Below are 14032 nucleotides of genomic sequence, written 5' to 3' on the forward strand. Positions count from 1 at the left end.
CACGTACAGATGAATAAATGAACAAAATGTAGTATATACATAAAATGGATATTATACATCAGCCTTAAAAGAGAAGGAAACTTTGTCATTCGCTACATATGTGTGAACCTTGAGGATATCATGCTAAGTAAAATAAGCCAGTCACAAAAAGACAAAGATTGTGGGTTCCACTCATATGAGAGATGTGAAGTAGCCACGTTCATCAAAACAGAAAACAGAATAGCGGTTACCGGAGTTGGTGCAGGGAGGGAAAAAAGTGGAGTTGTTGTTAAACGGGTAGAGAGTTCAGACTTGCAAGATAAAAAGTTCTGGAGATTGGTCAAATAACAATGTGAATAGGCATAACAATACTGAACTGTATACTTAAAGGTGATTAAAATGGTAAATTTTATGTTATGTGTTTTTTACCAATTAAAAAAGGGGCAAGCAATCCCTACCAAAGTAACACCAGCATTCTTCACAGAGCTGGAACAAACAATCCTAAAATTTGTATGGAACCAGAAAAGTCCCCAAATAGCCAAAGCACTCTTGAAAAAGAAAACCAAAGCTGGAGGCATCACACTCCTGGACTTCAAGATGTATTACAAAACTATAATCATCAAACAGACACTCAGATCAACGGGACAAAATAGAGAACCCAGAAACAGACCCACAAACATATGGCCAACTAATCTCTGACAAAGCAGGAAAGAACTTCCAATAGAACAGACAGTTTCTTCAGCAAAGGGTGCTGGGAAAACTGGACAGCGACACGCAGAAGAATGAATCTGGACCACTTTCTTACACCATACACAAAAATAAACTCAAAATGGATGAAAGACCTAAATGTAATACAGGAAGCCATCAAAATCCTAGAGGAGAAAGCAGGTAAAAACCTCTTTAACCTTGGCCACAGCAACCTCTTACTCAACATGTCTCCAGAGACAAGAGAGACAAAAACAAAAATGAACCACTTGAACCTCATCAAAATAAAAAGCTCCTGCACAGCAAAAGAAACGACCAGCAAAACTAAAAGGCAACTGACGGGAGAAGATATTTGAAAATGACACATCAGATAAAAGGTTAGTATTTAAAATCTATAAAGAACTTAGCAAACTCAACACCCAAAAAACAAATAATCCAATGAAGAAAATGGGCAAAAGACATGAACAGACATTTCTCCAAAGAAGACATCGAGAGGGCAAACAGACACATGAAAAAAATGTTCAATCACTCATCATCAGGGAAGTACAAATCTAAATCACAATGAGATACCACCTCACACCTGTCAGAATTGCTAACATTAACAACGCAGGTAACTATAGATGTTGGCAAGGATGCATAGAAAGAGGATCTCTTTTGCACTGCTGGTGGGAATGCAAACTGGTGCAGCCACTCTGGAAAACAGTATGGAGGTTTCTCAAAAAATTAAAAATAGACTGGGGTGCCTGGGTGGCTCAGTCGGTTAAGCGTCAGACTTCAGCTCAGGTAATGATCTAGCGGTTCGTGGGTTCCTTCCCCACATCGGGCTCTGTGCTGATAGCTCAGAGCCTGGTGCCTGTTTCCCTCTCTCTCTGCCCCTCCCCTGCTTGTGTTGTCTCTCTCTGGCTCAAATATAAATAAACATTAAAAAAAATTAAAAATAGAACTACCCTCTAACCCGGTAATTGCACTATTAGGCATTTACCCAAGGGATACAGGTATGCTGTTTCAAAGGGGCATATACACCCCAATGTTTATAGCAGCACTATCGACAATAGCCATAGTATGGAAAAAGCCCAAATGTCCATCAATGAATGAATGGATAAAGAAGATGTGGTATATATATTTCTGTACATATATACATAATGGAGTATTACTTGGCAATCAAAAAGAATAAAATCTTGCCATTTGCAACTACATGGATGGAGTTGGGGGGTATTATGGTAAGCAAAATTAGTCAGAGAAAGACAAATATCATATGGCTTCACTCATATGAGGAATTTAACATACTAAACAAATGAACACAAGGGAAGGGAAACAAAAATAATATAAAAATAGGGAGGGGAACAAAAACATAAGAGACTCTTAAATATAGAGAACAAACAGAGGGGTTGTGGGAGGGGGGATGCGCTAAAGGGGTAAGGGGCACTAAGGAGTCTAGTCCTGAAATCATTGTTGCACTATACGCTAACTAACTTGGATGCAATTTAAATAAACTTTATTTTTTAATTTTTTAAAAAATTGTTAACGTTTATTCATTTTTGAGACAGAGAGAGACAGAGCATGAGCGGGGGAGGGGCAGAGAGAGAGGGAGACACAGAATCCGAAGCAGGGTCCAGGCTCTGAGCTGACAGCACAGAGCCCAATGCAGGCCTCGAACTCACAGACTGTGAGATCATGACCTGAGCTGGAGTCCGACGCTTAACCAACTGAGCCACCCAATGAACTGAACTCCCAAAGTGTCAGTAAACACTTTGACAAACACTGCTGTAATACGACCTTCTTTTTCTTTGGAACACCCATCTATTTCTCTACCTATTCCTCCCCCTTCCCTTCTCTGACATGACTTCCCAGTTCTTAAGAAGCCTCCACTCAACAATGCTGACTCTTACAATGACTTGAAAAGGCCACATTTACAATGTGGAATGTCATTATCCCTTTAAGCAGTTTGTTTATATTCCAGTATGAACTCCTAAGACTTCTTTCCTATTTGTTTGTTCCACCTCTGCACTTAGTCTATCAGTTTCCCAAGAGTAAATACCTTATCTGCAGTATCTCCAAACTGTCACAATGTTCCTAACATTTCTCTGACATGTATCAGGCAACACGGATTGGTTTGGTCCTGGAGCTCACTGTATGGAGCTGAGGTGTGTGAACTCCTCTATATCTTTATTAGCTGTCTACCATACATATTTCAAATCAACTGTCTCCTTCTCAGAAACTTACAATGGCTTTCCAAAGCATCCTGTTATCCTCCTGGGTTCCTGTCAAAATAAGCAACTTTACAACTCTAATCTGCGTGCAACTCAACTTTGCTTCTCCTTCTCTTAGAAGTCTCCATGTGTACATTGGCAGAAAAATGTCACCTGACATTAGAACACAAGGGAGTAAGAAAGGACCAGGCAGCAATTTTGCTACACATCCCATTTGAGTCTTTGCTCAGTGGTTGCAGCCAGCAGGAAGTCTCCATTTTTCTCATCATGCATGCAAATGAGTAACTGAAAAACAATTTTTCCCTTTGGGAAGTAATAGTATCACATCTTTCTGGAACTCTGACCTCCTATGATCTAATCAGGCTTCTGACACTTAACAAATACTAAAGGTCTTCCTCTGTCTAGGCTCCTGACATGGATGGATCAACGGTCCTTTCTTGCATTTGTGACTTGCAGTCCTGGCCTTAGCCATCATTATCAATTACTTGCATTGCTAGACTCTCCTGCTTTGCTGATATTACACTAGGTTAATCCCTAAAGAGGACCTAAATCTCAAGAGAAAAGTTCCAAAAGCTTTGGAATCCCTCACATCCAGTTTCCCAGGAGAGATCTGATTCACTATCACACATATTTACCCCCCGACACACATACATACATACATTCTTTCTATTTGAGAAACGTGATTTCCCTCTAATCATTGCTGAGTCAATGAAAATAAAGTTACTCACAGATATATCACCCAAAGTAAAACTGAAGACAGTGTCTTTCACTGCCATTATCCTGACGACATTAATAGTATTAGGGCAGTAACTGACCAAACCACTACTTAGCTTACAAAATCAACACTGATTATACCACTTCTAGAGTTCAAACAGAACTCAGAAATACACCAAAAGTCCATTAATGTGGCCCTCATTAGCATGGAGCTATCAGTTTTTTGCTGAATATCATCATAGTCTTTCAACTCCATTCAAGACTCAGAACCAAATATAATAACATTATAGGGAAAGTAGCTATGCATGACTGATGATAGTAATACATACCCAGGAAAGCATCTTGTAAGGTTATTGCTTATCTCCTAACAAGATTAATCAGAACACTCAGGAGCATTTTATAATTTAAAGCTCTGCTTATAAACACTATTAACACTGTTAAAGGACAAGTAAGTGAATAAAAGAATAAACGTCAATAAATGCAAGTAAATGCCTTCAATTTCACCAGCAAAAATCCCTGAGTGGTTCTCTCTGCCTGACTTATTTCGCTCAGCATAACACCCTCAAGTTCCATCCATGTTGCTACACATGGCCAGATTTCATTCTTTCTAATTTTTGAGAGATGGAGACAGAGCATGAGTGAGGGAGGGGCAGAGAGAGAGAGAGAGAGGGAGACACAGAATCTGAGGCAAGCTCCAGGCTCTGAGCTGTCAGTAGAGCCCAATGCAAGGCTTGAATCCACAGACTGTGAGATCATGACCCAAGCTGAAGTCAGAACCTTAACCAACTGAGCCACCCAGGAGCCCCTGATGCTTATCCTTTCTATCCTAACCAAAAGCAATGTCTCTTTTCAACTTGCTTTAAACAGAATTGAAACTCCTAAGGAAAGTCAGTACAGAACCCACTGCTGATGCAAAACCTCTCACTCATAGTTATACCCAGATGGCAAAGGAATATGAAGTCATCACCGTTCAAGAGTTACTTAGGACATTCTCCAGAACAGTAAACCAGACAAAAATTTCCCCTCTAATGAAGACAGTAGTGGGGCTACAAAAAAGTGAATCATACTAAACATTAAGGTTAAGAAGAAATGTAATAAATATACAGGACATTTAAGTAAGGATAGTTCACCATTTGTCTTGCACTATATATATGATACATGCTAAAAGGGCCCCTTGTACCAAAAATTATTAATACATTGTAACAATTTACCTAGCATCCAGGGCTAAAACTTTCCAAAAGAACTTTCTGATATGGAAATATTCCCTATCTGTCCAATGCAATAGCCGCTAGCCACAGTGGGATAGCTGTAGCCAGGGCACACCTGAAATGTGATTAGTGCAAGTGAAGAACTGAATTTACTTTAATTAATTTAAATTTAAATAGCCATTGTGGCAAGTGGCTACCCTACTGGATACCACAGTGCAAACAATTTTTGATGAATAAATAATCAATAAATAAATGTAAAATATGTATTAAGTCTGAAGAAGTTGTTAGAGCACATCTTATAATACATGGCACATGCCAGATAAACAGTTGATTAAAACATATCTAACAAAAATTATTTTTTTAAATGTTTATATTTATTTTTGAGAGAGAGAAACAGAGCATGAGCGGGCGAGGGGCAGAGACAGAAGGAGACACAGAATCCGAAGTAGGCTACAGGCTCTGAGCTGCCAGCACAGAGCCTGATGCACGGCTTGAACTTGTCAACCACGAGATCACGACCTGAGCCGAAGTCAGACGCTCAACCGACTGAGGCACCCAGATGCCCCTAACAAAAATTATTCTTAAAAATAGCTTTGCTATGCATGTAGGAGTAGCAGGGAAACCTCTGTACTTCTGCTTAGTTTAGCTATGAACCAAAAACTGCTCTAAAAAATAAAATCTATTAAAAACAAAAACAACTCTGGATTCTATCCTTACTGATAACCCATCACTTTCTAAATTTATCTTTTATTAAATTCTAGTTCTGATGCAAACTTCTTGCTTTCTCCTTCCAGAAGCAATGCGAGTAGATGTTCATAATAAACAAACAAAAAAAATACAACAACTCTTCAGTTTTGAAACTAATGAGGGAAAACCCTCATGCAGGCTTCCAAAGTCCTGTCATATTGCCTGGAGGTGATATGCTAGCTCCACCAATGCCTGAAAAAAATTCAAAATAAAATATTTTTCTCCAATACAAACTACTGACCTAATTTCATCATGTGAATCAGAACAAGTTGAAAAGATATGCTTTGTATTACATGTAATTTAAAAATCACAACCATATACATGTGTCCTAATTTTTTTGTAAGCTGTTAAACTAAAGTGTTTCTATCAATTCCTTGTTATTTGCTTGGACCGTTTTATTGTCAGCTTGTGCTCACCAGTGCTTAATCAATAGCAGCAGCCAGAAAAAAAATTCTGGGAGAAAAATTGTGAATGGAGATAATGCTGCCCCTTATCTTCAGTGTATATCTGGAGGGCAGAAAATGGACTTAGAGAACAGAAAAATCAAATTTATTTCAAACAATAAAACCAACCCCCATGATGCACTAGGTAGTCCTAGATGCTTTTCTCTTTTAATCTAAATGACAAAACTATAAGGCAAGCATTTGAACCTCTACTTTATACAACAAAAAAATGAGATTCCAGAATATAAGACCTGCATCCAACTATTAAATTATGGGCTGTTTAGCTCTAAAATTAATCCTCTTTCCCCTATACCACAATACTTCCTCTTCAAATAAGTATAACTGAATCTTACAGCAATGGTCCTCATCTTAGGCTGCACAGTAGAATCACCTTTAGAAGAAGTTCAATTATTTGCATTTTTTAAAGGTCCCCCAATGATTTAGATACACAAAATTTGGAAACCACTGATTTAACACAATTATTAGACTTGTGATAGAGAAGTTTAATAAAATGTGTAGAACTGCTTAACAGTATAGAAATGGTCTGCAGAAATTTTGAATTATTCAACTTTTTGTTTTTTCACTGTACAGTTTGCTTTCTTTATTGAAAATTGTCTACTTTATAGTTTCAAAGTTTTAGTTTTTATTTTCCATGTAGATTATAAGAGCTAGTGCATTTGTTTTTGTTTTTAAATAGTTTATTGTCAGGTTGGTTTCCATACAACACCCAGTGCTCATCCCCACAAGTGCCCTCCTCCATGCCCATCACCCCCCTTCTCCTTCCACCCACCCCCATCAGCCCTCAGTTTTTTCTCGGCATTCAAGAGTCTCTCATGGTTTGCCTCCCTCCCTCTCCCCCACTATTTTTCCCCTTCTTCTCCCCCATGGTCCTCTGTTAAGTTCCTCCTAATCCTCCTATACGTGCAAACATACAGTATCTGTCTTTCTCTGCCTGATTTATTTCACTCAGCATAACACCCTCAAGTTCTATCCATGTTGCTACAAATGGTGAGATGTCATTCTTTCTCATTGCCATGTAGTATTCCATTGTATAGATAAACCACATCTTCTTGATCCATTCGTCCGTTGATGGACACTAAGGCTCTTTCCATGATTTGGCTATTGTTGAGAGTGCTGCTATGAACATTAGGGTACATGTGCCCCTATGCATCAGCACTCCTGTATCCCTTGGGTAAATTCCTAGCAGTGCTATTGCTGTGTCTTCTATTGGGAGTTCTATTGTTAATTTTTTGAGGAACCTCCACACTGTTTTCCAGAGGGGCTGCACCAGTTTACATTCCCACCAACAGTGTAGGAAGGTGCCCATTTCTCCACATCCTCGCCAGCATCTAGAGTCCTCTTATTCAGTCAACTTTTAATAAATTTCCTCTCTTCTGCCTCACTTGTCAAGATGCCAGCATATTTTTATTGACTATTGTCATCAGTGTGCCCATATCTAATGACCAGCACACCCTTCCTATGACCACCATCTAATTTGCTGTTTATCTGCTGTGTTCTGAGACAGGAGAAAACCAAGCTAATTTAAAAAGTGTGTAAAATTAAAGCAAACACATTCTGTGGGAAAGCCTATCTTATCAGTAAAGTACATGAGATTGTATGCAGTTCATGAACTTAGTGGTATCAGCTTTAGTTACTCAGAGGCCTTTTCTGATTAACTTCTGATTCTTAACTTTGTTCCTGATTCTACATAGTTATATATAAACTATTCTCTCATTGGGAAATTATTATTCCTTCACATCTGCCTCCCTAACTAGCTTATGAACCCGATGAGTTCAGGAGCCACATTGTATTCATCTTTGTACCTTAGCATCTACAACAGTGTCATGCACACAGCAAGCTCCCAATGAATGTTTGCTTCCAAAATGACTCAAAGGGGCTGCCATGAGTGAAAGGGGATGATATAAAGTAATTTGTGGCAACATGCATGTAACCTTTCATTAAAGAATAGGAGTTCTAGGCTATATAGCTGCTGGTTGCTCAACCAGAGTATTACAGGTTATCAGGACTCTGGTAAGGTAACCACAGGCACAGTCTTTGTGTCCCTTAACTCTGCAGTTAATCTGTTGCTATTAATTAAACTTAAGTATTTATCAACTCTAGCCACTTGGGGTATAATAGTAGACAAGAACTATCAGATCACTCTATCTCCCAATATCCCTCAAATGTATTTACGCCTCTCCATTGTCGTTGCTTCCACCCAAGTTCAGGTGACCATCATGTCTCTACTGAAGAACTCAAATTCATCTCCCTCCTTTCATGTTTATTCCACAATACCACCAAAGTAAGTTTTCTTTAGTTTTTAAAACATTTTATTTATTTATTTATAGACAAAGAATGTGAGCAGAGGAGGGTCAGAGAGAGAGGGGTGGAGTGGGGGGGTGGGGAGAGAGACAGAGAACATCCCAAGCAGACTTTGGCACTGTCAGCCTGAAACTCACATGGTGTTCAAACTCACAAACTGTGAGATCATGATCTGAGCCGAAATCAATAGTTGGACGCTTAACCGACTAAGCCACCCAGGTGCCCCAAGACGGCCAATGCTGAATTTATGGTCCCTGTAGCCCTGGACTTCTAATTATGTGAGCCAATAAACTATCTTATCATTTAAGTCAGTTTGACTGTCACTTGTAGTCCAAAGCCTCCTGATACCGTCTGAGAAGGAATACAGAGAAAATCATGTTGATGATGAACACAACATGTCATCCTTTCATTTTGTAGCCTAATCAAAAATTAACCTAAAAAAAATAGCAAAATGAATCACCATTATAAAAGAATACAGACCTTTAATGCAACTGGTAAGGCATTAAAACTACATCAAATAATTCAGATGTATTTTCTAAAAAAAAAATAAAGGTATTCAGATCTCACTGGATAGAATGAACAGTAAATTAGACTTTATAGAAGAAAATACTAATGAACTGAAAGGCACAGCAATATAAAATATCCAGAAAGAAACATAGAAAGAAAAAAGACTAAAAAAAAAAAAAAAAAAATGAATGAGCTGTGAGAAAGCTTCACATGGTTCAATATATATGTGATTGGAGACACCAGAGGAGAAGTGGAAGAGGAAAGAAAAAATATTTGAAGAAGTATGGTCAAAATTCTTCCGATTTTGATTAAAAAATATAAATCTATAGATCTAAGAATCAGCATATCATAAGCAAAAGAACCATGAAGAAAACTACATCAAAGCACATTATAATCAAATTGTTTGAAACCAGTGATAAAATCTAAAAAAGCAGCCAGAGGAAAGACACATGATGTCCAGAAAACAAGATTTAAAAATTACAGCAGACTTTTCCTCAGAAAGAATGTAAGTCAGAAGACAGTGGAACATTTTTAAAGTAATCAAAGGAAAAAAAAAAAAAAAGATGAACCTAGAGTTCCCTACCCAATTAATTTTTTTAAGTTTCTTTATTTATCTTGAGAGAGACCAAGGGAGAGAGTGCAAGTGGGGGAGGGGCAGAGAGAGGGGGACAGAGGACCCAAAGCAGGCTCCATGCTGATGACAGAGTCGGATGCAGGGCTTGAACCCCCAAACCGTGAGATCATGACCTGAGCCAAAGTCAGACACTTAACCAACCGAGCCACCCAGGCACCCCCAAACAAATATTTTTAAAAGGAAAGCAAAATGACTTTTTCGGTCACAGAAGTTGGAAGAATTCACTAACCACAAACTCATACTACCAGAACTGTTAAGTCGATTAGACAAAATGAACATCACACCGTGTGAAAATATGAACTACAAAGAAGAATGAAGAAACCCAGAAATGGCAATGATTCCAGCCTTTTTTCTTTTTTCTTATTTTTGCAATCTCTTTAAAAGACAACGGAATGCTTAAAGCAAAAATAATAACAATATATGGTGGAGTGTATAACATATGCAGAAGGAAGATATATGACAATAATAGCACAAAGGCCTAGGGGAGAAGGTAAAAAGGTACATGAGAAGAGGATTATATTACTTGAAGACAGACTATGGTAAGGTAAAGACGTATATTATAAACCCTAAATCCTAAAGCAACCACTAAAATAAAAAAAAAAAAAAACAGAATTATACCTACTAAGCTAACAAAAGAGATAAAATGGAATATTAAAAATGTGCTCAATTCAAAAGAAGGAAGAGAAAGAGGAAGAGCAAACAAAGAGCAGATGTGACAAGCAGAAAACAAACAGCAAGACAGATTTAAACCTAAGTGTAATCAATATCATATGAAATGCAAATAGCCTAAACACTTCAAATAAAAGGCAGACATTCACACAGGATAAAAAGCAGTTATTTATAAAAAGACTGGATATAAAATATAAAGATATAAAGGCTAAAACTAAAAGGCTAGAAAAACATCTATAATGCTAGCACTACTCAAAAGAAAGCTGAAGTAATTATATTAATATCAGACTAGTAGATTTCAGGCCAAAGATATGTGTAGCAACATGGATGGACCTTGAGGGCGTTATGCTGAGCGAAATAAGTCAGGCAGAGAAGGNAGAAAAAAAAAAGATTTCAGGCCAAAGAATATAATTAAGGATAAAAAGAGTCATTTAATAATGAAAAAGGGTCAATTCATCAAGAATACATAACAGTCCTAAACATTTATGCATCTTTTGAAGCCAGTCCAGCAAAACAAGAATACAGAAAGATGACTTTTCATGGTTAAAATGCAACATCAGCATTCCTGAATCAAAAGTGAACACTGCCAAAATGGAGCTTAAGATCTTCTTTATGTAATAAGTGGCATACAATTTTACTAACAAAAATGCAGTACTCCCGAAAGGGTCAAAGGTAGTACTGTGTGAAATGTCAAAATATTTATGACTTAATGCCAAGTCTGATCAAAGTGATCTAAAGTTGACTCACCTTTCATATTGCCTATCACGTGGCAGTGAAGCACCCCAATGTCGAAAGTCCATGATTAACATAAGTAAAAGGAGGCAGGATATGAAGAAGAGTCCTAGGAATGCCACCCTCTGACGGGGAAATGGGTTCACTGTGGGCACAGTGAAGTACCAGGAGGCTGGACAGAGGTAGGAAAAACTGATTCTGAAATGAGACAAACATTAGTAAGAAAAGTCTCTACAGGTGAGTGCTTTAAAAAAAAAAAAAAAAAGTTTTTAAACTGTATTAAAGCCCTTCCTAATAAAGGCAAAAATTTATGCCACCACAAGTCTACAGATGTTCTTTTGGTCTCAAATTTTAGAAAAGGACCTATATAATTCATGGTGCTTCTACTATAAATCAGAAAAGCCTTATCTGCTCTTTTCCCAATGTCTGCACTTTTGGGAGTAATTCAAAGAATTACAATTCTCATGTTTATGAAAAGATCACCAGTCTCCCTGGTCAACCTCGCAACATTGAAGAATCAGAGCAACTACAACATTCCCAACAAGAATGATGTGAAAAAACTGGATAGTCTGAATATTTATTCAACTAATTAAAAAACATTTTAATCGGTAATATATGCATATGAAACCAATTTAAATGGACATATAGAGGAAAATGAGTCTTTTGCCTTAATCTACCATTTCCTACTGAAAGGCAAGCACTGCTGCCCAGTTTCTACATGTATTTCCAGGGTATTCTATGTCTACACAAGCACAAATATATATCATATATGACCGTATACATGTGTGTATCGCATTCCTCTGGTTTTACACTGTACCTACTGTTCTGCATCTTTCCCCACTTAACTCTATTTGACAACTGTTCCATTTGGTACAGGTAGGTCCACATTAATCTTTTCTGAAAGTTCCAGATTATCACACCATATGGATATACATATTCAACTATGAAGTTCACTTCCTATACTGATTCAGAAGGACTTCAGTCTACTTTCAAACAAAAAGAAAAAAAAATCTCTGTTTAACCTCCTCAAAAATCAGGGAGGTTCACCCAAAAGGAAATCCGAAAGAACAGGACATTTTAGCGCTTTCCGGAGCCGAGCAAGCACTCACTCTACTACCCTGGGGTTATGGGCTGTAAACTAGGGTAGCATATGCCTTCCACAAAAAAAAAAAAGAAAAAGAAAAAAAAGGTAACTTTGATCTTCTCTGCATCCATCCGAGCAAGCAGCAAAGTCCAGAAGCAGCACTAGGACAAACCTCACTTGTACAAACCTCCCAGGGCCCCTCAACCTACCTGCCACCCCCAACTGCGCCCCAACTGAGCCCCTAGCTGAGGAGAAAATGTGCAGCCTTACCTAGCCATGGGATCCCTTCAGTGGTCTCAGTGCCTGTCACCTCCTTTTCTTTTTGCCCTGAGAAATTGGTCTCCTTGTCTCAGGCATCTCCTAAGTCTGCAGCCTGTTAAGAGTTCGTTGGATTTCAGGCTTACCTCCAGCAGTGCCCAGAGGACAAGACCTCCGAGGGAAGGCCAAGGCGCCCACCCACTCCAGATGCGTCCGCTCTGGTTCCTGGGACCCAGCTGGCTCTAAGCCGGCTCCCGGAGAGCCGGGCGTTCTCGAGGAACCGGCGATCCCCAGGTGGCAGGGGTTGGAAGGCCCACTCTCCCTCCCCGCCTGTCCCAGCCCCGCGGCCCTCCCGCGCTCGCACTCACGGGTCGAGAGGTCCGCAGTCTCCCTTGGCACCGTTCCGCTGGGTCCAGAGCGGTTCCCCGAGGCCTTTAGCCCAGCCGGAAAGAAGACTAGGCAGGCGGCGGCGCCACGTCCCCAAGGAAACCGCAGGGAGCCAATGACTGACAGGAGAACCGCGGAGAAAGGCCCACCCTCCACCCAGCGGGAGCCTCTGGCGAACCAGCTCCGCCAGCCCCACGTCCGTTCGCCAGAGTGGCCAATCCCCAAGAGCGTTCGTCCTCTAATCCCCGCCCCGGGGTTTCGAGCGCATCCAATCCGGAAGGGCATCATGCCGTAGCTCCGCCTCGATGCGCCCGTGGTGAGCGCGCAGGTGAGCGGTGTCGAGCGGTGGGAGTGTGCTCTGCGCCAGCTGTCCTCTCGGCGGCGCGATTTCTCAGCTGGCTGCTTTCGAAGCTGCCGCTTTCGGAACTGAGCAGCTCGGGTGGATCTATCTTGCAGTGGCCGCGAGCGGAGTGCCTCCCTTTCCCACAACCAATTGGTGGTATTGTGTCCAACAACCCTGATCGCCGGAATCAAACCTTCGCTATAGCCTCCTAGACTCATGCCCTGGATTCCTTGTCTTGTCCTGTTAGAGAAGCATAAAGTGGAGACAATATCGTCTACACCGAAGCGCTTGTATCTATTCATTCTGCATTCATTGAATGTCTGTGTGCCGTACATGAGCCGCTGTGTCCCTGCTCTCTCGGACCTTACAGTAATACATACAAAGGTAATGTTTCCTTAATGTTTTTCCTCCTTGCTTACACCAGCAGTTTCTCTCATTTCCAGGAGTGAGTCATTTGGACAGGATCAAGTCCAAGTCCTTACAGACGTTGCATATACGTGGCCGTTCACGACCTGCCCATGCAGCTTCTGCTGCTCCTCACCTCCCTGATTATACCTCAAGAATGCACATATATCTGTGGCTTCTGCTCTCTTAAGCTTTGCTCATTCGACCTCTTCCAGCCTTCCATCTGCCTTGAATACCCTTACCCCCTCGTAGCCAAGCCACCTCATACTCATCCCTTACTACTCTCAACTTAGGGGGTCACCTCCCCTAAAAGTCTTACTTGACCTTCAGCCCTGTCATATATACCTATTGTTTCTCTTGCCATATTGAATGTCTGTCCCAACAGACAGAATATGCTTGAAGGCAGAGACTATCTGCTTCCACAGCAATGCTGGGCACTGTCTGGCACATACAATACAGCTAATGTATGATAAGTAAGTGAATGAATGGCTGTGGAAATAAATGAAGACCACCAAAATGAGATTTCAGAAAAGAGGCTCTTTATTCTACACCTGCTATAGAAGGCAGTTAACCACCATCACTTGTGTCTGGCAGAGACCCAAGGCTGTCAGGGGAATGGGAAAGCTAAGAAAGAAAGAGAGAGAGAGAGAGGGAGAGAGAGAGAGGGAAAGAAAGAAAGAAAGAA

General features: G+C 40.1%; 1 protein-coding gene across 1 annotated transcript in view; it reads right to left on the reverse strand.

Moving 5' to 3' along the window:
• The window catches only part of ENTPD7 (ectonucleoside triphosphate diphosphohydrolase 7), a 39998-nt gene extending 27318 nt beyond the window's left edge, over positions 1-12680 (reverse strand). The window contains exons 1-3 of the mRNA XM_077778826.1: positions 12581-12680; positions 12225-12327; positions 10886-11068 (exon numbers count right to left, since the gene is read on the reverse strand). Of these exons, the coding sequence (XP_077634952.1) occupies positions 10886-11068; positions 12225-12232 (191 nt within the window). The 5' untranslated portion in view covers positions 12233-12327; positions 12581-12680. The remainder of the gene's footprint in view (positions 1-10885; positions 11069-12224; positions 12328-12580) is intronic.
• Between the last annotated feature and the right edge of the window lie 1352 nt (positions 12681-14032).

Source organism: Crocuta crocuta, unplaced genomic scaffold (assembly GCF_008692635.1).
Source record: "Crocuta crocuta isolate KB4526 unplaced genomic scaffold, BGI_CrCroc_1.0 scaffold170, whole genome shotgun sequence".
NCBI classification, from domain to species: Eukaryota; Metazoa; Chordata; class Mammalia; order Carnivora; family Hyaenidae; genus Crocuta; species Crocuta crocuta.